The sequence below is a fragment of the Hemiscyllium ocellatum genome, chromosome 11 (genome assembly GCF_020745735.1).
Source record: "Hemiscyllium ocellatum isolate sHemOce1 chromosome 11, sHemOce1.pat.X.cur, whole genome shotgun sequence".
Taxonomy (NCBI): Eukaryota; Metazoa; Chordata; class Chondrichthyes; order Orectolobiformes; family Hemiscylliidae; genus Hemiscyllium; species Hemiscyllium ocellatum.
Window position 1 is genome coordinate 17,437,767 of NC_083411.1, and position 26,896 is coordinate 17,464,662.

Consider the following 26,896-nt stretch of genomic DNA (forward strand, 5'->3'; position numbering starts at 1 on the left):
GAGAAACTAATAGGTAAGAATGAATTGAATAGTGTGTCAAAAAGCATAGGGACTAAATAAATGATGTTTCAGAGGGAGAATAGAGGTGAACTAAAAAGGATCACAATGCGCATTTTTTTCTTGGTCTATGACTCATTGAGGGTTATACAACACTGACATTGGAAGGTTCAGTTGGATGATTCCTTGCATGAAGGGATCATCTTAGTGGAAAGATTTGACTAAGTGGGCCTGAACTAATTGGAATTCAGAAGAATGAGAGGTGAGCTTATTGACACATGCAAGATTTGCAAGACAGGGTGCTGACAGGGTAGATGCTGAGAGACAGTAGATCCTACCACAAGGTGAAAGAGAGCTTGATGATAGTCTAAAAATAAAGGAGGGGGGTTCAGGAGAATACAGTGACCAGCAATCAGATAGGACATTCCCAAACATCTAGCACCTCTTGTGAAATTGGCTTTGCTTTAAAAGGGTTGAACTTTAAACGAGTAAAATGTATTAAGTATAGTACCTGCCATGTCACATCACCCCAGCCCCAGCTCCCGCCTTTCCCCACCCATCCCATAAACTGTGCTGACCAGGTGGTGAACTGGCTCCACTAACTAACAGCTGAGAAAACAAAAAACTTACCTAATAATTATCAGGGTTCCACTTTGGGCTCTAAAAGTATGCTATCTGGATTAAAACTATGCAAAATGTTTAGAACGAGATAATTGTGCAAACGGTGTTCCTATTTGTGCGTAATAGCAATGTCATGCAACTGGTTGGTCTTGCTGTGCACGTGAATAGATGCTGAGCTGTGAATTTTATATGCATAAGGGATATGGACAATTTCATCCACCAAAGGTAAAGGTCTTTTATGGATAACGGTACATGTCAGTACCACACAATTTGACACTACATTTCTAATCGAGACACAAGAATCGATTCACAATGTTTGGCTACCTACTGAAGATGTTGAAGATAAAAGGAGTTGTGGTGGCTGTATTCTTGTCATCAAAACTGCTGAGGGATAAAATGTAGAAAATGAATTTTTAAGGAAAAATAAAACAAATAAAGTATGCTTACTTTTTCCGCTCCTTCTCTCGTTTCAGTGTCTGCTGGCTCCCTGACTGCTGGGCCTGTGACTGAAGCAATTCAGCTGCAGTCTTTCTCTGTTTAAAGGCATTAATTTCATCATCCAGGCTCTTTTTCTTGTCTTCTAGCTTCTTCTTTTCATCCTGATGAAGTTTCTTTAAACGATCAAATTTATCATGCAGCTAAGGTGGGGGTGGGGCAAAGAGAGACACACAGATAGAGAAGGATGAAACATCATCAGAAGTGGCTGCATCTCAAGAGTAATTGACTGGCTTTAAGCATGTGGGGGCGCCCTGAGAACATGGATGGTGCAAAATACTTTACACAGCCACAAGTGATTTGGAACACTGATTCCTCTAATGTGTTCCCACGATGATGATATTGCTGGTTGCTTCGGGGGAAGAGGAGTCTGAGGACTAAGTATCTTTACCTCTTTCTCTGCTTCCTTCAGTTCCGACTCCTTCTCCTTCACTCTCATGACAAACATCTGTCTCATCTCTTCTTCTTTCTTCTGCAGCTCCCCAAGAAACTCATTTCTCTTTGCCTCATATGTTTCCTGCAAGCTGCAAAGGGAGATTATGACTTAACAGACACTAACAGTTTGCAGAGCTCAAGTAATGCTGTTGAAATGCCAGCTTTACCCCTGCACATGGACGGGGAGAAGAACAAGTTTCCTTGCAAGCCACACAACATCCTGACTTTGAACTACACATTTTCATTGCCATGAGAAGAAAACACTGGAACTTCCTTCCTAATAGCACGAAGTGTCCAACAACCCAAAGACTGCAGTGATTCAAGTGGTAACTCATCACCACTTTCAACAGGACAACCAATAATGGCATCAGGTGCTGGCCTCACCAAGGATATCCGCAGCCAGTAAACAAAATTCTTGAAAACTACTTCAGTTTCTAGCAATCAAATCAATTACTTTCACTGAAGTAGTACATGGGATTCTGCATGTAGTCTCACTGGTGTGGGTGATATTACAAATACCCCAATTAAATGCAGGGTGACAGGGATAGGGTAAGGAGGTGGCTCTTTGGAGGGTTGGTCTGGACCCTTTGAGCCAAATGGCCTGCTTCCACACTGCAAGGATTCTATGAAAGGTAGCACAGCGATTCAGTGGTTCGCAATGCTGCCTCACAGCGCCAGGGACCCAGGCTCAATTTCACCGTCTGTGCAAACTGCACACAAACAGTTGCTTTTCTTCCCATGTCTGAGAGAGTTTTCTCCAGATACTCTGGTTTCCTTCCACAGTCCAAAGATGTGCAGGTTAGGTGGATTGGCCACACTAATGTTCCCCACTGTGTCGAGGGATGTGCAGGCAGGATTAGTCATGTGGAATACAGGGTTCTGGGGATGGGGGTGTGGGATGCTTTTTGGAGGTTTGGTGTGAACTCAGTGGGTTGAATGGTCTGCTTCCGTACAGTCAGGGTTCTATGATTCATGGCTGTGTACTCTACCTGAAGGGTTTATTATCAGGATCCGTGTCCTTGAATCCCATCTCCTCCAGCTTGCAGCGCCGGTACAGCTCATAGTGACGAGTATGCGTCTGTTCTCGAAGATCTTCCATATTGACTCGGATTAGCATCTCTCGTAGCTTTACAAAGTCGCAATGGTTTTCATTTTCCACTGCAATGTGATTTCGGGTTTCAGAATTTCACAGAAAACAAAACCAAGACAGAACACATTAAATTGTTAAAAAGAAACAAACATTAGATACAATTTCCCATGGAGCGATCCCAAAACAGCAACCAAGTCGTGTCACATACCGATTAATTCAGGCAACTGCATTACTGTAGTGCCTCATGTTCACTGGACAGCGTGGACTGCAACTGGGCTGAAGTGAGGTGTGCCTCAGATGGTACCTTTGCAATGTCACTCAACCATAACCACACCCTAAGGCCTGCACTTCTCGTTGAAGTCACACGTAGGGCGAACAAAGAAAAAGGGGAACTAAAATCAAAGCAAAAACCACCAGAAGCGGAACAACTGACTGGAAAAGCAGGCTTGAAACCCTGCTCAGATGACACTTACTAATGGGTGGCACATGTCAGCTCATGCCAATGGCGACTTTTAAAAGAGGTTCTTGCTTCACTTTCATATGCTCTCCTCATCAGGAAACTAACAAACAGGTACAGCAGGCAAAGAAGGAAGACAAATGGAATTCTGGCATTTATTGCTAAAGAAAGGGTATAAAAGTAGGGACATATTGCTGCAACTGTACAAGGCATTAGAGAGACCACACCAGCAGGACTGCCTACAATTTTGATCCCTTTATTTATTGCTTATACACTCACAGGGTGAGGACAGGCTAGCATTTACTGCCCATCCCTCATTGCCCAGAGGGCACATTGCAGTGGATCTGGTGTCACACGTAGACCAGACCAGTTAAGGATGGTACTTTCCTTCCCTCAAAGGACACCGGTTAACCAGGTGGGTTTTTCCCGACAATCAGCAATGGTTTCACAGTCACCATTAAACTCTTAATTCCAGATTTTTATTGAATTCAAATTCCATCATCTGCCATGGTGGGATTCAAACCCAGGTTCACAGAACATTACCTGGATCTCTGGATTAACAGTCTAGCGATATTACCATTAGGCTATTACATCCACTAAGGGAGGGATGTTAATGCACTGCAGACAGTTCAGAGGAGGTTACCTAGATTGACGAGAGGCTGGTCTTATGAAGAGAGGTTGAGCAGTTTAGGTGAATGAGATGAGATCTAATTGAGGTACTTAAGATGCTAAAAGGGGAGTGACAAAGTAGACGCAGAAATGATGTTTTCTCGTGGGTCAACGTAGAATGAGAGTACATAGATTTAGGATGAGGCAGAGCAGATTTATAATATATATAAAGAAATTACTTCTCTCAAAAGAGTTGTGAAAGAGTTGTGGAATTCAATACCCCAGAGTATGGTGTAGCTGGGATGCTGAGTAAATTTGAGGAAGTGTAGAGATTTTTGATGAATAATGGGTTGAAGGATTATGGAGAATGGGCGAGAAAGTGGAGTTGAGCCTGACATAAGATCAGCCATCATTGTATCAAAAAAAAAGCAGACTCGAAGGATTGAATTGCCTCCTCCTACTCCTAGTTCTTATGAGGTGTTTAGATTTCTTTCGGAAACCAGTCTGCAACCGAATGAGAACAGGCCACTATCGAACACACTGAAAAGCTAATGTCCATCCATTCTCCCTCAAAGTCTCCTCCTTTTTCCAAAAAAAAAGTTCCAGCCTCTTTGACAAGATTTGGACAGTGGGTGCCTTTGCAGAATCTAAACCAAGCCTTCACTTTTCACGAGCAAGCCTACAGAGTGAGTGGGAAGTCAGAGTACTGCCTGGCCGTGCATTTATTTAATATTCTCACGACGGTGCTTTCAACAAGAGCTGCAGATAACCATCTGGAGCAGAAATGCTGGACAATTAGCCTGAACACAAGAGGACAATTGCAGTACTTTTACAGCCAGATTGAGGTCAGCTTACTCAGCACTTACTCACACTGATTAATGAACAACTAAAGACTTTGCCAGGACAGCATGCCAAGCATTGCGGAGGGGTTGGAATCCTCTGTGATCCATTTGGGGCACTCATGAGAGAACACCACCAAAATCTTTTAATCTCGCATTCAGAATACAAACAACACTCAAGAGGCACTACATGAATCTCACTGCAGCTGGAGAAATAACCAGTAAAATAACGTTCATAACGTTAACAAAGATGATGTGGGTGGATCTGGAAGTAAAAGTTCTGCATATGGCAGGATCTTGTGTAATAACTTCCCAGTAACTGTTATAAAAACGGTAGTTTTAGAGCCAGAAATCAGAAAATGCTCTCTCTTTATCAAGGATAGGGAAGACAAACAATAGAATGGGAAGGAGGGCTCAAACGGTTCTTGGTTTTGAATGGGGATTTTGATTGCACTGTATTGTGCTGGACATTTTAGGAAAGCTAACTATTTATTACAGGCTGATAGCAAAAAGACTAAAGCAATTGATCAAACTTGAGCAACATTGTAGTTACTGGCCATAATCCGACCACATACCATAAAACCAGCTTACCCTGCACAGTGCCCCATGGGTACTGGCGCGCCTTCATCATCTTGTTCCCAATCTTTATTTCCTCTGTGCTTCCAACTACAGCAAATGGCAAGTGTGCCTGAAATATACAATTTAATAACAGTATGTTAACTGTACTGGTAACAATGGAATCTGTGTTGTACATTATTCTATAAAGGCTTCATAGTTAATATTTTTGAAGACTTAAGTTTTGAAAGAATGCAGGGAAAAGTTGATTCATTTCAAATTGGGTGAAGATACCCCAGTTTCATTTTGAAAAGATCAATGAAAGGACACATTGGGACACTATTTAAAAGGGCAGTTCCAGGAAATCACATGGCTCCAGCTAAATGCTGGCAGTCACCTCACAGGGTTTTAATGGCTACTCTGGTGTTTTTCGGAGAGTGGACATTTTCAGTTCGGGGAACGTGCATTCTTTCCACCATTAATGCGTAGCAGCAGCAGCAGCAGCAGCAGCATGTACTATCTACATGATACACACAGAAATTCATCAGAGACTCTCAGGCAGAACCTTCGTATCAAGGGCCACTTCCATCTAAAAGGACATGGGCAAGAAATACATGGAATATCACCACCTGCAAGTTTCTCTCCAAGCCACTCACCATAGAGATTTAGTAATACACAACTATGTTTTTCAGTGTCATTGGGTCAACATCTAGCAATTCCCTCCCTAACAGCATTGTGAATCTATCCACAGTAGATGGACAAGAGTGGTTCAAAAAGACAGCTCACCACCATCTTCCACAGGGTGACCAAGGACATGCAATAAATGATGGCTCAGCCAGCGATGTCCACGTCCCACAAGTGTACTTTTTTAAAAAAAGGTCTGAACAACAGATTGCTCAGCTCAACTCTACCTTTCTGGTGCAGCCTTATTATGAATCCATCATGAAACCTGACTGTCCCGTCGAAGAGCGTCTGGAGGATTTCTTTATATTGTTTTGGGGACGCTCACCTAAAGATAACTACATGTCTAGTGTCGTGCCCACATATGGCAGAGCACCAGACTGATAGCTATCGGAACATTCAACATAATGTCTTTTTGGTTTCCTTCAAGAATTAATCATTAATGGCCAAAAGTGTTTTGTCCCCAAAGTAAATCTCTGCAGAGATAAATTAATTTTCCCTTTTAACATGCGATTGCAGCATACAGCTAAATTATACAATCTGAAATTAAACAATAACAGAGGCCTTATCCTGTAGTTACAGCACCCAGTTTGTAGTGTTATTTTTACATTGCTGATGTGGTATTGTAAGGAAAACATTCACCCAATTAGGAGGTGCGTATGCTGTATTTTCACATGAAAATGCAATCTCTTTCTTTGTGGAAAGAGTTTTGTTTTATAAAACAAAAATGTGCTTAATCAAAGAAGCCTGGTTAAAAGGATCTGAATATTCTATGTCTAATGAAGAGAGTAGATGTGACTGACTATAATCAGGAACTGAGCAAAACAATTGAATTGACATTGTGACCTGTGGAGCAGGGGGGCTAGAGAAAAACAGTGCGCTCCTCCCATCTCAATCGTAGCATTATAGGCTTTGATATTAAATAATATAAGCCTAAAGGAGAGTTATCCAATTAGTTCCACTGCCCTGTCCTTTCCTCAAAGTCCTGCAATTTTTCACCTTTTAGTATGCAACCAATTCCTTTTAAAAGTTATTTCTGAATCTGTTTCACCCTCACTTTCAGACAGTGCCTTCCAGATCATACTTTGCAGAATTAAAGAATTCTCATCTCACCATGGTTACTGACTCTCCTGCCAATGCAAGCCTCTTCTCTCCTACTCCACTGAAATCGCTCATCACTGGGAGATTTAATGGACATGTTCACAATGACCTTTTGCCCTTAAAAGACAGCAATTCCAAATGTGTAATCGCTCCATATAACCGATGACCCTCGTTGCTTGTCTGATTTTGGTAAAGACTCCTATGGTATTTTCCCAATTTTGTGCTGCTCAGAAATGGACACAATACTTCAACAGAGGCCATATCAATTATTTATAAAGAAAAAGAATAACTTTCTTGTATTTCTAAAATGAAGGATCCTATGCACTTCATCACATACTCAAGGACAAATAGGGGATGGGCAACAAATGCAGGTTCTGCCAACAACACCCGCACCCCATAAAAGAATTAAAAGAACAAACAGCTTTCACAACTTGCTCAGCCTGTTTCAAAGGTTTATGGTTATTAAGCATGAAGGAATTATCAGAGTGGGATAATCACAAAGTAGGAATTTTCAGTTGTTACATCTTAGATGCATTAAACGTTTCGCAATGTTTAGGGCTTCAAAGCACAAAGTCCTTGCAATTGCAGCACGCAGCTAAATTATACATAATTTGAAATTAAACAATAACAGTGGCACCCAGTTTGTACAGAGTGTTATTTTTACATTGCCAATGTGGTACCATAATGAACACATTCACCCTATTTGTGAGGTTAGAGCCCAGCTCAAACATCAGACACACACATCAATTTAATCACTTGAGGGCACATTTGACGGATTTTGCAGGCACGGTAGGGACCACAGCGTTGCATTATGCTTTGAGATGAGGAACAGCTGTGTTCCTTCATGCTCCAATGAAATGTCAGTGCTCATAAACATAAAGTCAACACAGCAGGCACAAGCACAGGGAATTAAAATGGCAACAGATTTGGACTTCCTTATTACATCTTTACTATCGATGATGATAGTGAGATGGCAAACAGAATATAAAAAGTCTACGGTGGCAAAATTCCAGACAGATCCTGAGATGAAGAGGGAGAAACAGGTGAGTTGAAGGGGAAGAGAGGAAAGAGACAGAGAAGGGCAAAGAGACAGAAAAAGCAGGAAAGAGAAACAAAAAAAAAGAGAAGCCTCATGTACAACAGTGGAGTCTGTTATAAGTTGCAACTATTACATTCTCCTAATATCATATTGGAAGGTTAACAGACACACACTGCCTGGGGAGGGTGGGCTGGAGAAATGCAAAGCAGGCAAATTAGTATTGCAGTTCAAACTGCAAAGGCCTAGGGCAAAGCACACAATCGGCATACTGCATAACTCGAGCAGGTGCACAACCGCCAATGTGGTAACAATGAGGTGCAACCAGCAGATTTACCTCAGGCAGAAGATCAAAGTCCCTGAAATATACAGAATTGAGGCATCCAGAAAATCGTTGAGCTATTGATTTATGGTTCTCCCTGATCTTAGTGCCAGGGTTTTTATTGCTTCATGGCTCACTCCCCTGAGGTTTTTACTATGACCTCATATTACTTTTACCCATCACCATGCCCAATGTACAAGCCAATGAACTGGATGATATGACTGCAGGCTAGCATCTCAGTCTATTACCTGCGGATGGTTCAATTAACAACTGAGTATTTCTTTTGGATAGCAGGTTGTACAAGTAGCAGGCAGGGGTACCTAATAATAAGCATTCATCCAATTGTTGACGAGTGATTTCCACTCCTTTGTGCCAAAACAGGGAGTCGGTTAGCTCAGTTGGCTTGATGGTTAGTTTGTGATGCAGAGTGATGCCAACAGCATGGGTTCAATTCCCACAGCAGCTGAAGTTACCAAGAATAACTTTCCTTCTCAACCTCGCCCCTCACTTGAGGCACGGTGACCCTTCGGTTAAACCACTACCTGTGGTCTCTCTCTCTAAGGAGAATGCAGCTATGTGATCTGGTAGGCTTATGGCCACCTTACCCGTTGCCAGTTAGCAACTTCTTTCAATGTTACCATATACCACTATGTTCACTAACAGGTTTGGTAGGCTTAAATGCTATTAGCTTATTAAGTTCTGTTCAGGAGGTTAACTCACAGAAGAACTGGACCCAGAAAGCCCAATGGTTTAAGAACAGAAGAACTAGGAGCAGGAGTAGGCCATTCGGCCCTTCAAGTCTGCTCCGCCATTCATGCATTTTGGATGCTGCCTGAACTGCTGTGCTCTTCCAGCACCACTAATCCAGAAATAAGATCATGGCTGATCATTGCGTGGACTTAGATCCACTTACCCACCCTCTCACTGGATCCTTAATTTATTTATTGTTCAAATAAAAATCTCCCTGAAAGACGTTTACTGAAGTAGCGTCAACTAGTTCATTGGGCAAGGAATTCCATAGATTCACAGCCCTCTGGGTGAAGAAGTTCCTTCTCAATTCAGCCCTAAATCTGCTCCCTCTAATCTTGAGGCTATGCCCTCTTGTCCTAGCTTCACCTGCCAGTGGAAACATTCTCTCTACTTCTACCATATCTATTCCCTTCATAATTTGAGATGTTTCTAGAAGGTACCCCCTAATTCTTCTGAATTCCAATGAATATAATCCCAATGTACTCAGTCTCTCCTCATAAGCCAACCCCGTCGACTCCAGAATCAACCTAATGGACCTCCTCTGCACCCCCTTTAGTGCCAGTACATCCTTTTTCAAGAAAAGGAGACCAAAACTGCACACAGTACTCCAGGTGTGGCCTCACCAGCACCTTATCCAGCTACAACATAACCTCTCTGCTTTTATACTCAATCCCTTTAGCAATGAAGGACAGAATTCCATTTGCCGCCTTAATTACTGGTTGTAGCTGCAGATCAACCTTCTGTGATTCATGCTCAAGGACTCCCAGATCCCTCTGTACAGCAGCATGCTGCAACTTTTTAACCATTCAAGTAATAATTACTTTTACTGTTACCCCAATCAAAATGGGTACCTTCACACTTATTTACATTGGGTGGCACGGTGGCTAGCACTGCTGCCTCACAGCGCCAGAGACCCAAGTTCAATTCCCGCCTCAGGTAACTGTCAGCTGGAGTTTGCATGTTCCCCCAGTGTCTGCGTGCGTTTCCTCCGGTTTCCTCCCACAGTCCAAAATTGTGCAGGTCAGGTGAATTGGCCGTGCTAAATTGCCCATAGTGTTAGGTGTAGAGGAATGGGTTGCTCTTCAGAGGGTCGGTGTGGACTTGTTGGGCCAAAGGGCCTGTTTACACACTGTAAGTAATCTAATCTATTCCAAAGACAAGAGTTTACTGTAGAATATCATTTTAGCAGTAACTTACTGTTCAAAACTAGCCAACAAAGTCTGCATTTTTTCCTCAAAATAAAAGCAGAATATTGCGATACAAAAAATCTGAAATACAGAAAATGCAGGAGAAATGCAGTAGTCTGGCAGCAGTGGAGACAAAAACTGAGTTACATTTTTGAGTCTGACATGATTCTTCTTCAGAAGTTTTGCCAGACCTGCAAGGTTTCTCCTGTGCTTCTAACAACATTTTTAATTATTAATTAAGACTGAACTTTGCAAACACAAACAAACAACAAAGTGTTTATGAAACAAATCAGAAATCTGCCAACTGTGTAAGTTTTGTAATGTTGGGGGAGTCACAAGTTGCTGGACTTTAGCTTTTGCACAAGGCGCGTGAATAATTAAACTGTACGTGAAAGGACAAAGCTCCAGGGAGAAAAAATATTCACATTGTCAAGAATCTGGTCATGCAGCTCCAAGAGGTCACTGTGTGGAATAAAGGACAGTGACGAAGAAAAGTCAGAGATTAAAAAGACAACATCAGTAATGGCTTACAAGAAAAAAATGTCAGAGCAATAATTTGGCAGCAGAACAAGTTACTTGCCCAACTCCTGTCTTAGTCTGTGTTTTTAAATGTAACCTGAAGTATAGACCTCAAGGTAATTTTGTTTTATTTGGGCGCCACTATCTGAGCCAGAATTTATAGCATGATCCTTGTTGACCTTGAGGTGATGGTGGTGAGCTGCCTTCTTGAACCCCTGCAGTCCAAGTAGGTTGACCCATAATGGCCTTAGGAAGAGAATTCTAGGGTTTTGATCCAGTGACAAGGAAGGGACATCAATATTTCTAAGTGAGGATGCAGAGTGGCTTGGAGAGGAATTTGCAGGTCCTGGCAGAGTCATGTATATGCTGCTGTTGTCTGTCCATTTGGAAGTGGGTATGGAGGGCGCTGTCTAAAGATCTTTGATGAATTTTGTAAGTATGTCTTGTAGGTAGTACACACTGCCTGTATGGAGCTTCAGTGGTAGAGGGAGCGGTTGTGGCGCAAATCAAACGGGCTGCTTTGTCCTGGATGGTGTCAAGCTTCTTGAGCGTTGTTGGAGCTGCATTCACCCAGGCAAGTGGACGGTATTCCTTCACACCCCTGACCTGTTCCTTGTAGATGATGGACGGGCTTTAAGGAGGCAGATGGGGAGTTAACCTTTGACCTGCTCTTTTAGCCACTGTATTTATGTTGAAAGTCTAATTGATTTTCTGGTCAATGGCAGCCCCCAGGATGTTGCGAGAGGGGAACTCAGTGATGCTAACACCACTGAATATCAAAGGATGGTGGTTTATTATTTGAGATTGTCATTACCTGGCAATTGTGTGATGCAAATCTTACTTGTCACTGGTCAATGCAAGCTTAGATATTGTCCAGATCTTGTTGTATTTGATAATGGACTGCTTCATTGTCTGAGGAGTTGTGAACAGTACTGCATACGGATTGCATAATCATCCATGAACATCCCCACTTCTGATCTTATGATGAACAGAGGTCATTGATGAAACAGCTGAAGACAGCACAGGATATTGCAATGAGGAACTCCTGCAAACGTCAAACTCCTGCAAACTCCTCCACCCTCCGTCAAACGCAGTCTTGATGTCAAGGGCTGTCACTCTCACCTCACCTGTGGAATTCAGCCATTTTGTCCATGCTTGAACCAAAGCTATTATGAGGTCAGAAGCCAAGTGGCTCTCTTGGAACTCAAGCTGGGTGTCACTAAGCAGGTGGTGTTTGATAGCACTGCTGATGACACCTTCCATCACTTTACGGTAGAAGATCAATACGGGGATAATTGGCCAGGTTTGATTTGTCTTGCTTCTTTTATATATAGGACATACTTTGGCATTCATCCGACCATATGGAAAATTGCCCATGTTGTAACTGTACTGGAAGAACTTGGTAGGTGAGTGGCAAGTTCTCGAGCACAAGTCTCCAGTACTATTGCCAGAATGTTGCGAGGGCTCATAGGCTTTGTACCTCCAGTGCATCCAACAGTTGATATCATGCGGAGTAAACTGAATTGGCTGAAGACTGGTATCTACGATTCTGAGGACCACTAGAGACAGAGATATATCATCCACTCGGCACTTCCAGCTGAAGATTGTGCAAATGCTTCAGCCTTGTCCTCTGCACTGATTGCTGGGCTTTTTCACCACTAAGGATGAGGACATTTGTGGAGCCTCCTGTTGTCTAACTGTCCACCACTATTCACGACTGGATGTGGCAGGACTTCAGAGCTTAGATCTGATCCTCCAACTGTGGGGTCGCTTAGCTCAGTCTATCACTTGCTATTTGGCAAGGATGTAGTCTTGTTTGTCTAGCTTCACCAGGTTGACACCTATTTGTAAGTATGGCTGGTGCCACTCCTGACATCCTCTCCATTGAAACAGGGTTGATCCCCTGGCATGACATTAATAGTTGAGTAGGGGATATGAGGTTGCAGATTGCACTGGAATACAATTCTGCTGCTGTTGATGGCCACAGCTAAATTAGAATGCCCAGCAACTCAAAACAATAGTAAACATGAGGGGAATACACAATGTGTGCAACTTATGACTACCATTTGCAAAATTGTAAAACGACTGACAGATTGTATAGACTGAAAAATAATGAGCAGCGAATAACTGAATGGCACAAGTAATTGGATGGATGGTTGTGTAAGCTTAACCAAGAAACCCAGAGGTTGAGAGTTCAACTCCCAGAGTAGCAAGTTGAGACTTTCAAATCAAAAAAGTTGGTAAATATGATATTTCAAAAAGTGGCATCAATTGTGATGCAAATTCAAAATATGCCAGAAATGCTCAGCAATTCATCGTAACATTTGTGGATAGAGGTTCTTGATTAAAGTTCATCAGACTGAAAAATTAATTTCTGTTTCTTCCTCCACAGATGCTGCCTGGTTTGCTGAGTATTAGCAGATTTCTCATGTTTCATTAAATTTCACTTTTCCAGTATCTGCAGCATTTGATTTTGGGTCTTGAAAATCTGCATGGCTCCATGTCTAGCAGGAGAGGGAATGTGCTCCATGCTAATAGCCTGACAATTTCATATCACTAAATCTGCACTCTGTTCAACTTCGTCATAATCTCTGACACCCCAAGTTAAAACAAATTGAAAGCCTGCAGCGTAACAATCAACAGTTCACAGCGTTTATGATACATGTTCGGAATTCTGCCCAGTTTCGGTCTTAAACAACTCTTACACAAGATATTGGCAGCAAAATCATTTCTTCACGCAGTTAGCATGCTAACATTTTACCAATTTGTCAAATGATGTACAGTGCTCTAGATTGGGTACATGCCAGTTTATATGCCCCTTGCCAAATTTTCATTCCATGGCAACTTCTACTCTGCCACCCTCTTCCTATGAGCCATATGCTGTGTTCACTAGATAATTTATAGACACAGCACGATGCATTAATTTGGCAGATGACAATTTCTGGTTCTGTCTGAAATTAAAATAAAATTCCAGAAAACTCACATTCATTGTTCCATTGATCTCTGCGACTGTCTCATCATCTGTTGGGAACTGGTAAATCTGCACTCCATTGCTCACCAGCTCACTCATTATCTTGATCTTGAATTTCTGGAGTTCATTCTTGGAGATGGAATCGGCTTTAGCAATGATTGGGATGATATTGACCTGAAGAACACAGCGGAAAAGGTGGGTTTACACGATGTAACCCTTTCAGGTCATATGTACACAAAGTAAAAAGTACTGCAAATGAAAAGATGAGTTGGAGGTGTATGTTTCCATGGCAGTTTGTTACAAACAGGGAGCTGAACTTCCCCAGTTACAATTTGTCAGGAGATGAGAGAAAGAAGGAGCGTGAGGGCAGCAGTCAGAAAAGAATCTATCATCACAATGAAATACCAGGGTCACCTGGAGTTAAAAAAGTGCTGGAGAAACTCAGCAGGCACTGTGGAGACAGAAACAAAGGTAATGTTTCGAGTCCAGTATGACTCCTCTTTGGTTTCGAAGAGTCACTGGATTTAAAACTCTGCTCCCCTCTCCACAGATGCTGTCAGAGCCAATGAATGTTTTTCAGCACTTTGTTTTATTGCAGATTTCCAGTAACCCCTGCATTTTGCTTTCAATTAAGGATCATCCTGTTCTAATCCAGAATCTATGGAAATAGAGTCCTAAGAGTCATACATCATGGAAACAGACGCTTCAGTCCAACCAGTCCACGCTGATCATAATCCTAAACGAAACTAGCCTCACCTGCCTGCTCCTGGCCCATATCCCTTCAAACATTTCCTATTCATGTCCTTACCAAATAGCTTTTAGATGTTGTAACTGAACCCACATCCACCACTTCCTCAGGAAGTTCATTCCACAAGCAAACCACCCTCCGTGTAAACAAATTTCCCCTTCCTGTCTTTTTTTTAAAAAAATCTTTCTCCTCTAACCCTAAAACTGTGCCCCTTAGTTACCATTTCCCTAGGACGGGGGATTTCAAGACTATCAATACCTCTCATTATTTCATAAACTCCAATAAAGGTAGTCTCTCAACCTCCTTCGCTACAGTGAAAGAAATCCCAGCCTTTCTTTATAACCCAAACCTTCCTTAACCGGCAACACCTTGGTAAATCTCTTCTGAACCCACTCCAACTTAATACAATCCTTCCTCTAACAGGGTAACCAGAACTGAACACTGTACTCCAGAACAGGGTGAATCAATGTCTGATACAACCTCAACATGATCTCCCAACTCCTACATTGTACTCAAAAGGACTGAGCAATGAAGGCAAGCATTGGCAGGTCACTTAATGATGGAATGTTTTAGGCCACCGAGCAGTAGAAATAAGAGGAGAGGGAATTCTGCATTATTCTGGTCTTTCCATCTTAAATTAAGTGTGGGAATAGTTGAACAGCACTTCCTAATGCAATAAAGAAGCATCTTAAGACTTAGTTCTGGATGAGGCAGAATGGGAGAATAGGAACGTAATTGTCTGCAGACATAGTCCAAAGTTGGGAGGACTGAGGATACAAGCATTGCAAAATGTAAACAGACAAGGGCTTCAGAAAAACACGGTTGAGAAGTGACATCAATCCAAAAAGGTCTCTATAAGAATGAACAGTCTGGCAGGACAGATGTACAGATGTCTTCACTTGTCAGACAGTCCAAACCTATGGGTTATAAGAAGTCACTCATAAATGCAGAATATAAAGAGAAACCTCTGGACTAAAGAGTGCTGAGAATATGCGACTCACGACCCTAAAAAATATTTAAGAGGAATTTAGAAAATTAAGGTACATTTAAGGGAAAGTTAGCCAAGGGGAAAGAATATTACGATATGCTGATGAGAGTGAGGAGCAGGAGGTCCATACAGAGCACAAACACTGGCAAAGATCAGTTGTGCTGTGGAAGTGCTGGTGTTGGACTGGGGTTGACAAGGTGAGAAGTCACATGACACCAGATTATAGTCCAATGGGTTTATTTGAAATCACAAGTTTTCAGAGTGCTGTTCCTTTTTTTTTACTTGAGTGGAGTCAAATAGTCAGGTTGTGCGTTATACATTTCACACATGCCTTGTCCACCTATGAATGATGCTGTAGAGTTGCCCTGGAGCTCCATTGATAACTCATCAGTTAATGATTACAGTGGGCAGATTAAATAAAGTTAGCAAAAAAAATTGTTCTGATTGAAGGTATTAAAATGTTTGATAGAGGCTAGCATTCCTCAAACAGGTCAAACTCTCTTTTCTGTTATCTCAGCAGAAAGTAAAAACAACCAGATCACTAGAGTGACATTGATGATGCTCCAAAGTGAGATTGTTCATGTCTGAGATAGTATTGAACTCTGAATGAATTAGACATGTTGTCTCTGCTGCATCTCCTTCAAGGTAAGCCCACAGGTCTAGGTGGTTGGTAAAAGAGATGGGCAGCCTGCTCTTGCTTCAATGCCAATGGGAAATGGTAATCCCAGTAGCAGGCTGAGAGTCCAATATGGTATCCCAACATTTGCCCTCTCGTTTGCCAATTTTTGGACAGCCTTGTCATTAAGATACAGCATGATGTCATTTTGGATAAAGTGATTTGCAAAAAACTTCCAGTTTTAGTTCTTTAGGTAGAACAGTGAGAAACTGTTTCAAATACAGCCAAACCCATCTTGTTGGGCTCAAAGCCTACAACCCCGCACAAAACAGATAAGTTCATTCAAGGAACCAGAAAAAGCGAACTAATATTGGAAGCAATGTCAAACACATCTTCAAATAGGAGCTAGATACAATCCTATGTATTGGAAGACTTGCTTGGTGCTGACAGTGAGTATAAAGGAAAAGTTAGAACTATTGGAGTGATCCTGCAATCCTACACTTACAGGAGATACTGGTCAAAGAGAAGGGACAGTAAATACAAGGACTGCAGATGCTGGAAACCAAAGTCTAGATTAGCGTGGTGCTGGAAAAGCACAGCAGGTCAGGCAGCATCCGAGGGGCAGGAAAATCGACGTTTCAGGCAAAAGTCCTTCATCAGGAATAGCTGGTGGGACACCAGACCCATAGCCCAAGTGGTTTAATCTGCATTCCCTGTGCGACTATGACTTAGCAGAGTTACCCAAGGTATTCCATTCCCTATCCTTCATCTCAAAAATACAAACATTTAACTTTGGCAAAAAAAACAAAGTGGGATTCAGAATAGCAGATTCAATGCAAAATAATGAGGTTAAGAGTTTAAAGTTGACAGTACGTGCCAGCTTTAATTGGCTTTCATTTCCACATTCCAAACATTCTGGTTAATCGGCTTGCGATCTTTCACATAACAGCCATTCACATTCTTTGGAAAGGCAAAATAACCTCAAGAGTGAAGGAGAGAGAAATTAGGATATCAATCAAATTGTTATTGTTTTCATGTCCATCTGGAATGTAGATTATGGACTATCAGCTCAATGAACAAAGTGCAGCAAACAGGAAGCACTAGGACTTCAAACATTTTCTAAATAACATGACTGATCAACCACGAGGCACAGGAATCATCTCTCCAAATTTTCCATTACTTATTAATTCTCGCCTTGGAGCCGCTTTCACGAGAGGCAACAGACCCCAAATGAAGTTCTCCCTAGACCTCTGCCAACATTACTTAATAACTACCACTCCCCAAATGAACAGGAGCAAGTCAGTCAACTAATCTTTTTGGATATGGCACAGGAAAGGGAATACAGCACCTCCAGTGTCCCAGTTGCTCAGCTTGAACAGTAGACAACGCCTTTGTTAGAATTGTTACCTTTGTGTCACTTAAGCAGGGTTATACCCCAGTGTAACAGTCATGATTATATCCTTCAGTCAGTCCAGGTATAGTGATCGAATGCACAAGTTGCTTTTCTGTTTTAAAAAAAAAAATGGGTTGATGGGATTTGAGCTTCACTGGCTAAGCCAGCATTTACTGCCTTCCCCTAATTGCTAAACTTCATTTCAGAAGACAGTTAAAAGTCAACCATATTGTTGTGGATCTGAAATTTCACATTGGCCAGACCAGGATGTCAGATATCCTTCCCTGAAGAACATTAGTGAACCAGATAGGTTTTTACATGGTCACCACTAGGTATGCTCCTAAATTATTTTTTTATAAAAAAAGTCAAATGTTTAAATCAAAAGTGCAACACAGTGACTCAGTGGTTAGAACTACTGCCTCACGGCACTAGGAACTAGAGTTCAATTCCACCCTAGGGCGACTGTCTGTATGCAATTTGCAAACACTCTCCTAGTGTCCGCATGGGTTTCCTCCGGGTGCCTCAGTTTCCTCCCGCAGTCCAAAGTGGAGCAGGTTAGGTTGATTGCCCATGCTAAATTGCCCACAGTATCCAGGGGTGTGCAGGCTAAGATTAGCCTTGGGAAATGCCACATTACAGGGATAGGATAATGGGGTGGATCTGGGCGGGATGTTCTTTGGAGGGTCAGTGTGGACTCAAATGGGCCGAATGGCCTGCTTCCACACTGTAGGAATTCTATGATGAAATGCAAATTTCACAATCTAAAGTGACTGGAATTTGAACCCATAACCCCAGAACATGTGCCTGGTGTTCTGGATTAATAGTCCAGTGACATTACCTCTTTATCGCCGCCTCCCTGAAAGAGACAGGAGTGGTGTAGAGTGCAAAGTCAAGTCTGAGTTTAACTTGCTAAGGACTCAGGCATTCTGGTAAAGTGCATTGGATCCAATAACACTAATTATAGCCTGCTATTTGCATGGAATCTAATGCTCTGTAAGATTGTGCATGGCAAAAACAGCATCAGAAAGTTATAATTATGAGATGTTCTTAAGGAGAGGGGGCTGCTTGTTCTCTTTGAGAAAGACAGGCAGTTTATTACCAAGGAAAATATTCAAAGGGAACAGGAGTTAAATCCAGGCATCGGGGCAAGAGAGTCAGACAGAATTTTTATTCATATCTGGCAAGTAATATATTTGCAGAGTGAGATATTTGAAAAGATCACAGGGTATATGAAGAATTGGAAATACCATCGCACTATTAGTTTCTGGTCATGAGAATGATTGACAAGGGAGGGAACGTGGTAACTGTGGGAATTGCTGGCTTCGGGTTTTACAATCCTCCTTAGACTCAGGACTAGTGCCAGAGGGATGGAGAATTGATACGCTTTTGTTCAAAACAAAAACACAAGGTCTGTCCAGACACTACAGCTGCAAACATTCTGGGATGATGTCATTACAGGTTTGTGGTATGTTAATCTGCAAATGTGATGAGGATGCTCCCCCTCACCTTGCTGTCCAATTTTTTCATGGTCACCAAATCGAGCGACTTTAAAGAATGGCCAGTGGGAGCGATGAAGTACAGGCAGACGTGGATCCGACTGTCATGGTAGTTGTGCAGCGTGCGTTTGATCTTCAGCTCTTCCTGCAGGTAGGCTTCAAACTGAGCATCGATAAACTCTACGATAGACTTGTAGCTGCAGAATGAGAGGTCACAACTTTTACTTTGATCTTTTAGTTGGATAGAGCACAAAAAGGGAATGATTACATTTCCTGCTGATTTACAAGGAAGACAACAAACAGTGGTGTACCAGGGAGAGTGGAGGCTACATCAGGGCTGGCTCCTCTCACTGTCATGTCTCAGTCAACAAGAGAGAGAGTGTTGGACTGACAAGTCAGCAACATACAGCCAGCATTCCGTTTCCATTCAAGGCTCCCACATGACAGAGACAGAAGTGAGCACAATTTAACTCGGGTACTCCCAAATGGTCCATACTCCAGGCTGCCAATTGAAGTTCAATTATCGGTGAGGAATTGAGCTTGCTTTCCTGGAGCAAGGAACAGATGATTGCTCTGGACGTTCTCATATCCCGTAACATTTTTGTTAAGAGTAAGACAAGGGAACTTATCATTGAATCCCTACAGTGTGGAAACAGGTCATTTGGACTAACAAATCCACATGACCCTCTGAAGATCATCCCACCCAGATCGATTCCCCGACCCTATTATTCTACATTCCCCCGACTAATGCACCTAACCTATACATCCCTGAACTCTATGGGCAATTTAGCACGGCCAAGTTAAGTTATCTGCACATCTTTGGACTGTGGGAGGAAACCAGAGCACCCAGAGGAAACTCGTGCAAACAGAGGGAGAATATGCAAACTCCACACATACAGTCACCCAGCTCCCTGGCGCTGTGAAGCTGCAGTGCTCATCACTGAGCCCCTGTGCTTATGATTGGAAGAAGCCATTGGACGTAATGATGATCACAAAACGTCACAACGTTCAAAGTTATGGGACCAAGTGCTGGGAAGTATCACTATTGTGTATTTAGTGTGGTACAGACTCAATCAGCTGAAAGGCCTCTACTGTACTGTATAATTCTACAACTCTCATAATACCCCATTGTATTGGAAACTGCTCTAATATTGTCACCTTCATTTGGGTGTTTGGTAAATTATTTTAAACATTTAACACACTGAGTAAACTAGAATAAGCCTGTAGGATGTTCTAAATTTAGTATTTATTGTTTTTATTTGCTGGGAGTTCTGCAGCAATAATCTGATGCATTCTTCCTGTGTTACTTCATATTTTATATACTTCACTGAACTTCCCCTTTTCTAAAAGAAAAATTCTGTAGATATGGCCATCACTAGCTCAACTCGCTCTTACTTTCCCATCCCTATTGACATTGAGAAGGTGAAGCTTCTAAATCCAGTGTGTAATGCACAGTAAATATTTATATGATTTGGAGATACCGGTGTTGGACTAGGGTGTACAAAATTAAAAATCACACAACACCAGGTTATAGTCCAACAGGTTTAGTTGAAAGCACTAGCTTTCAGAATGCTGCTCCTTCATCAGTAGTTGTGGGGTATAAGATTGTAAGACACAATTTATAGCAAAAGTTTATAGTGTGATGTAACTGAAATTATACATTGAAAAATACCTTGATTGTTAGTTAAGTCTCTCATCTGTTAGAATGACCATGATAGTTTCACTTCTTTCATATGTAAATCACAAAACCTTTTTTAAATGTTACATTCTCAGGTGAACTTTAACAATTGGTGTCAGGCCTGATAATGTATTGGGTATTAGCATGCTGTCTGTACTATGATGTTTAGACTGGTGCTAATCTAAAAAATGAATTAACTGAATCTTACATGGATTCATGCAGTATTTGAGCAAAGTACAGTGTGACTGTGCCCAATGCTGACCATTTCTCCTAAATAAATCTAGTCCCATTTGCCAGCATTTGGAAAAAGTGAGGACTGCAGATGCTGGAGATCAGAGCTGAATATGTGTTGCTGGAGAAGCGCAGCAGGTCAGGCAGCATCCAAGGAACAGAAGAATCGACGTTTTGGCCATGAGCCCTTCTTCAGGAGGGCTTCTTCAGGTGAGAATAGATTCCTGAAGAAGGGCTCATGCCCGAAACGTCGATTCTCCTGCTCCTTGGATGCTGCCTGACCTGCTGCGCTTTTCCAGCAACACATTTTCAGCATATCTCTCTAAACCCTTCCTATTTATATACCCATCCAGATGCCTTTTAAATGCTGGACCTTGTCTATTGTCCTATCCATGCCCCTTATACTTTTATAAATCTCTATAAAGGTCTCCCCATAGCCTCCGAAGCTCCAGGGAAAACAGCCCCAGCCTCTCCCTCCAGCTCAAATCCTCCAACCCTGGCAACATCCTTGTAAATCTTTTTTTAAACCCTTTTCAGGTTTTACAACATCCTTCTGATAGGAAGGAGACCAGAATTGCACGCAATATTCCAAAAGTGGCCTTACCAATGTCATGTACAGCTCCAACATGACCTCCCGACTTATCTACTCAATACTCTGCCCAATAAAGGTGTAAAGAATACCACGTTCTCTATCTGTCCACCTGTGACTCTACTTTCAAGGAACTGTGAACCTACAAACGTGAAACCTCACCAAGGCCATTATTACTGAATTGTGCGATTTTGGGTTTGTATTATGGGATGATTTGAAAGGGTCCACAGCAGATTCTCTGTGATGTTGCCTAGGAGGAACAGCACAACCATGTGGAAATACTTATTTTTTTTTCAAAAGAAATTGATTTCATTAGAACTGAGGAAAATGAGGAGGTGGTTTGATACACATTTGCAATGCGAAAGGGGAAACTTAAATTTTGAAAAATTTACTCCAGGGAGGTTGGTATAGTTGGCTGGGCCAGCATTTACTGGCCATTCCTAATTGCGCAGGAGGCAGTTAAGAGACAACCATGTTGCTGTGGGTCAGGAGTCACATGTAGGCCATACCAGGTAAGGATGGCAGTTTCTTTCCCTAAAGGAAATTAATCAACCAAAATGGGTTTTTCAAGTAAAGACCAGCAGTTTTGTAGTGGTCATTGGACTCTTCATTTCAATTTTTTAAAAATTGTATTCAAATTCAATATTCTGCCAAGTAGGATTTGATTCCAGGTCTGGATAAATAGTCTAGCAATGATACCACGAGGCAACTGAAGAGCTGTAAAATGTTTTAAGATGTTGAAAGAGATGCAAGGTGACAAATGAAAACAAGTTCTTTGAATTATATTGCTGACCCTTCGGTGTTACTGATTGAAAATCCTGGAACTTTGTAATGGCATTGTGGGTCTACCTACAGCAAATGGGCTGCAGCAGTTCAAGAAATCAGTTCACCCCCCCTACCCCTCCTCAAGGGCTACTAGGGGGAGTAACAAATGGTGGACCAGGCAGTGACACCCACTTCCACTGAATGAATTAAAACAAACTGTGCAGACTAGAGATCCTGATATCAATCTCTTTACTGACCCCAGTCAATGCTTAGTTAGCTTGCCTAATCCAGGCAACAGTGAGAATAGTGTGAGTAGGGCAGATTGCTGATCTTTGCGACTGTTTGCCAACCACAAAGCCAATTTGTAAAACTGGTCACATTCGCTGATGGATCAAAATATTAAGTTGTAGTGGAATTGGATGACACAGTTTTAATTTACAAACTGACCGAGAAAAGATTCACTAATGTTGCCAGGGTTAGAACTATCTGAAGAGGCTGAATAAGCTAGAGCTATTTTCCAAAGAGCATTGGTGGCTGAGGGGTAACCTTGTAGAGATTTATAAAGTCATGAGGGGCATGGATAAGGTCAAAGTCTTTTCCCTGGTGTGGGAGTGTCCAAAACTAGAGGGCATAGGTTTAGGGTGAAAGGGTAAAGATATAAAAGAGACCTAATGGGCAACTTTTTCACGCTGAGTGTGGTACATGTATGGAATGAGCTGCCACAGGAAGTGGTGGAGGCTGGTACAATTACAGCATTTAAAAGGCATCTGGATGAGTATATGAATAGGAAGGGTTGGGAGGAATATGAACTCAACACCCCCCCCCCACCAAAACAATCATTATTGCTTTTCTATTTTTGAAAATATGACCTTTTTCATTTATTGACCTGGAATTTAAGCTAACAATTTTCTTGCCCATTTCAATATTTTATCAACATTCAGTTCTTTGAATTATTGACCATAACTAATTTTATTATCTGCACATTCCAAGGCCATTCCCACCAGTCCTATGTAAACCACCTCTGATTTTTTAAGTCTACCGAACAGGTGCTCACTTAAATTCGCATTCAAAAAGCAGCACATTTCTGTCAATTCAGCAGTCCTACTGTGCTACACTTGCTGTCAGCTTAAGTATTGTGGTCCTAAAGTGGGACTTGCATTTCAGCGCAGAGATCAAGGTACAGAAATTACAATAGTGTGTGTGAAAGTTGTCTCTGACCTTTCTTCCTTGTTAATCTGGTCTCCAAATCCCACGCTGTTTACGATGGACAGCTTCAGGCGAACATTACTTTCTTGTAGTTCATAGTTGTTGGACTTTATGTGAACTCCTGGCTGATTGTGAACTGCTGGGTCACCTTCGAACCTGGTGTTGAACAGGGTGTCCATTAAGGTGGACTTTCCAAGACCAGTTTCACCTGAAATCAAGGCATATTCAAAGTGTGAAAGAAGCAAATCAGCCCACTGCAAGATACTGTCAATAACCATTACGAATCCTTAGACGCTAGTGATCCAGATTACCTCTTAATGACATTCAAATTGTGGTGTATAGAAAGGGTAGAGTATATTAGATGGGACTTTAACTAGGTGAAGCATGCTGAACTGAGGTACAACTCGTCTGTTTTTCTTGGATATAACTGATTACAAACAAACAATCAAAAAAGAGAGAACAGTACGTCCACTAAAGTTAAATAGGATGTGACCCAGGAACAAAAGTTGCCACAGCTGCTAAGAACAGAGAAGATGTAAACAACATGCATACAGCTGCAGGCAAAAGGACATTTATTTGGCAATATAAATCAAAGGAAAAGGTGCTGGTGGAATGACCCATTTGTCACTTTGTACTTACAGAAGAGACTAGAAATATGCAGAACGTAGAACACAGAAGTAAAGCAAGTGGCTGCACCAAGGCATGCTGGTGCCAATCGTCAATGCAAGCAAATAGTTCTAATCGTACGCATACCCTGTAAAACAATTCCTTTAATACACTTATCTAATCTAATCTTCAACACAGACAGTTTTAGCCACAACTCAAATTGGAAATCACTGGAAATGCAGACACACCCAATTGTAAATCCACTGCCACGTTTTAATACACAAACAAAACTGACTGAAGATACCAAACAAGCTCAATATTAGAATAGATTTTGTGCACATGGGGTGGGGCAGAGTGTGCTAAGAAGCACATGGGTACAATTTAAAGACCCCTATCCTCTCCCACCTGCTAATTTTTGCTGGGATGAGTACTAATGTAGGTAACTCTCTGGTATCCTTCCTCGGCAGGTTTACCACTTTTTTTTTGAGGGGGGTCCAGGGGAAATGGAGGAAAGGGGAAGCAAGAGGAAGCAGAAGAAATAGGGGGAGACAGAAGGGATCACAGTTGAGCTTACCGCAGCAATTTTGTGCATCTAAATTACATTTAACTAGGAGTCACAAATATTCAGAACACAGACTGGGGAAACAGAACACAGTACTTAAAAATTATGCACTGCCAATTCAGTTATGGAAAGAACATTGATGAAAGTTTCAACATCACAATTAGTCAGGTGGTCAGAGATGTTCTGCACGCTGAACAAAGACAGCACCATTTTAAAAGTCTCAACTGTAAACACCATCATCCATGTTTCTGCCCATTTCCCCAGCCTGAACCCTAGAATTATTCTCGTCACTACTTACAGTACTGCTTTGCTAAGTTTTGCACCATCTACCAGAGTCTGGATCGTTCATAAAAAGAGCAATGAATTGAAATTAACCCAGTGTACAATGTTATAAACTACCTCCCAATCTAAAGCAGTGTCCATCTTCCACCTCCCATTACCTTCTGTCACTGAGACTATTTCATATCAATGTCATTATGTTCCTCCTAACACCATGTTCCACCCCAACCTCAAATTCACCTGGACCGTCTCAGGCTCCTCCCTCCCCTTCCTAGACCTTTCCATTTCTATCTCGGGCGACCGAATCAACACAGACATCTACTATAAACCGACTGACTCCAACAGCTACCTAGACTACACCTCCTCCCACCCTGCCCCCTGTAAAAACGCCATCCCATATTCCCAATTCCTTCGTCTCCGCCGCATCTGCTCCCAGGAGGACCAGTGCAGCCGTACAGCCCAGATGGCCTCCTTCTTCAAGGACTGCAGACTCCCCCCAGACGTGATCAACGATGCCCTCCTCCGCATCGCCTCCACTTCCCGCTCCTCCGCCCTTGAGCCCCGCCCCTCCAACCGCCACCAGGACGGAATCCCACTGGTTCTCACCTACCACCCCACCAACCTCCGTATACAGCGTATCATTCGCCGTCATTTCCGCCACCTCCAAACGGACCCCACCACTAGGGATATATTTCCCTCCCCTCCCCTATCAGCGTTCCGAAAACACCACTCCCTTCGTGACTCCCTCGTCAGGTCCACACCCCCCACCAACCCAACCTCCACTCCCGGCACCTTCCCCTGCAACCGCAGGAAATGCAAAACTTGCGCCCACACCTCCTCCCTTACTTCTCTCCAAGGCCCCAAGGGATCCTTCCATATCTGCCACAAATTCACCTGCACCTCCACACACAACATCTATTGCATCCGCTGCACCCGATGTGGCCTCCTCTATATTGGGGAGACGGGCCGCCTACTTGCGGAACGCTTCAGGGAACACCTCTGGGACGCCCGGACCAACCAACCCAACCACCCCGTGGCTCAACACTTTTACTCCCCCTCCCACTCCACCAAGGACATGCAGCTCCTTGGACTCCTCCATCGCCAGAACATAACAACACGACGGTTGGAGGAAGAGCGCCTCATCTTCCGCCTGGGAACCCTCCAACCACAAGGGATGAACTCAGATTTCTCCAGTTTCCTCATTTCCCCTCCCCCCACTTGTCTCAGTCGATTCCCTCGAACTCAGCACTGCCCTCCTAACCTGCAATCTTCTTCCTGACCTCTCCGGCCTATCACCCTAACCTTGACCTCCTTCCACCTATCACATCTCCATCGCCCCTCCCCCAAGTCCCTCCTCCCTACCTTTTATCTTAGCCTGCTGGACACACTTTCCTCATTCCTGACGAAGGGCTTATGCCCGAAATGTCGAATGTCCTGCTCCTTGGATGCTGCCTGACCTGCTGCGCTTTAAACAGCAACACATTTTCAGATTATAACCCTAGTGTGGGTTTTTGTCTGAGAGATTCAAAACTGACCCACATGCAGTTCCACAAGAGATGCCTATAAAGATACAGGTCAAATGTATGTAAATGGAAACAAAAATGTTCTGGATTTGAGTCAAAAGAATTTGGAACACCAGGTGAGATGGAAGGGAGAATTCCTTTTATATCTCCATTAAAACTTGCTATCATGAAAATTAAAAGTAGTATTAATTAAAGGAAGTACTATTTACCATGTAGTGTGTCTTTATTCTGACAAAGAACTTGGTGGAAAATCCCCTCCATTATTCCCTTTTCTCAGCATTTACTGAAGGGTAAAGATCCTCAACATACAGCATTGTGAGTGAAATGGATGCAATTCAATAGTACTTAACAAAAACCAAATCAGTGACAAACTGCCAAGATTAACAAACAATGAATTTCACAACTAATCTTGGAGGAACTGGTTTGGGTGAAGTTCACAACACAGAATTAGATAAGTCAATTGTTGTTTTAAGTCTGTCCAAGAGAAAGGCTGTATTAGTGAGTACAGTGGGTTCTTTCACGATTATATGTTTTTGGAGACAAGTCTCTTG

At 42.4% G+C, this 26,896-nt stretch overlaps 1 protein-coding gene across 5 annotated transcripts in view; it reads right to left on the reverse strand.

The window, feature by feature from the left end:
• Positions 1–26,896, reverse strand: part of septin6 (septin 6) — an 84,797-nt gene that overhangs the window by 9,850 nt on the left and 48,051 nt on the right. For all 5 annotated transcript variants that reach the window (XM_060832436.1, XM_060832433.1, XM_060832434.1 and 2 more), the window contains exons 3-9: positions 23,388–23,583; positions 18,917–19,103; positions 13,678–13,839; positions 5,135–5,231; positions 2,538–2,706; positions 1,505–1,637; positions 1,066–1,256 (exon numbers count right to left, since the gene is read on the reverse strand). In XM_060832436.1, coding sequence (XP_060688419.1) covers positions 1,066–1,256; positions 1,505–1,637; positions 2,538–2,706; positions 5,135–5,231; positions 13,678–13,839; positions 18,917–19,103; positions 23,388–23,583 — 1,135 coding nt within the window. The remainder of the gene's footprint in view (positions 1–1,065; positions 1,257–1,504; positions 1,638–2,537; positions 2,707–5,134; positions 5,232–13,677; positions 13,840–18,916; positions 19,104–23,387; positions 23,584–26,896) is intronic.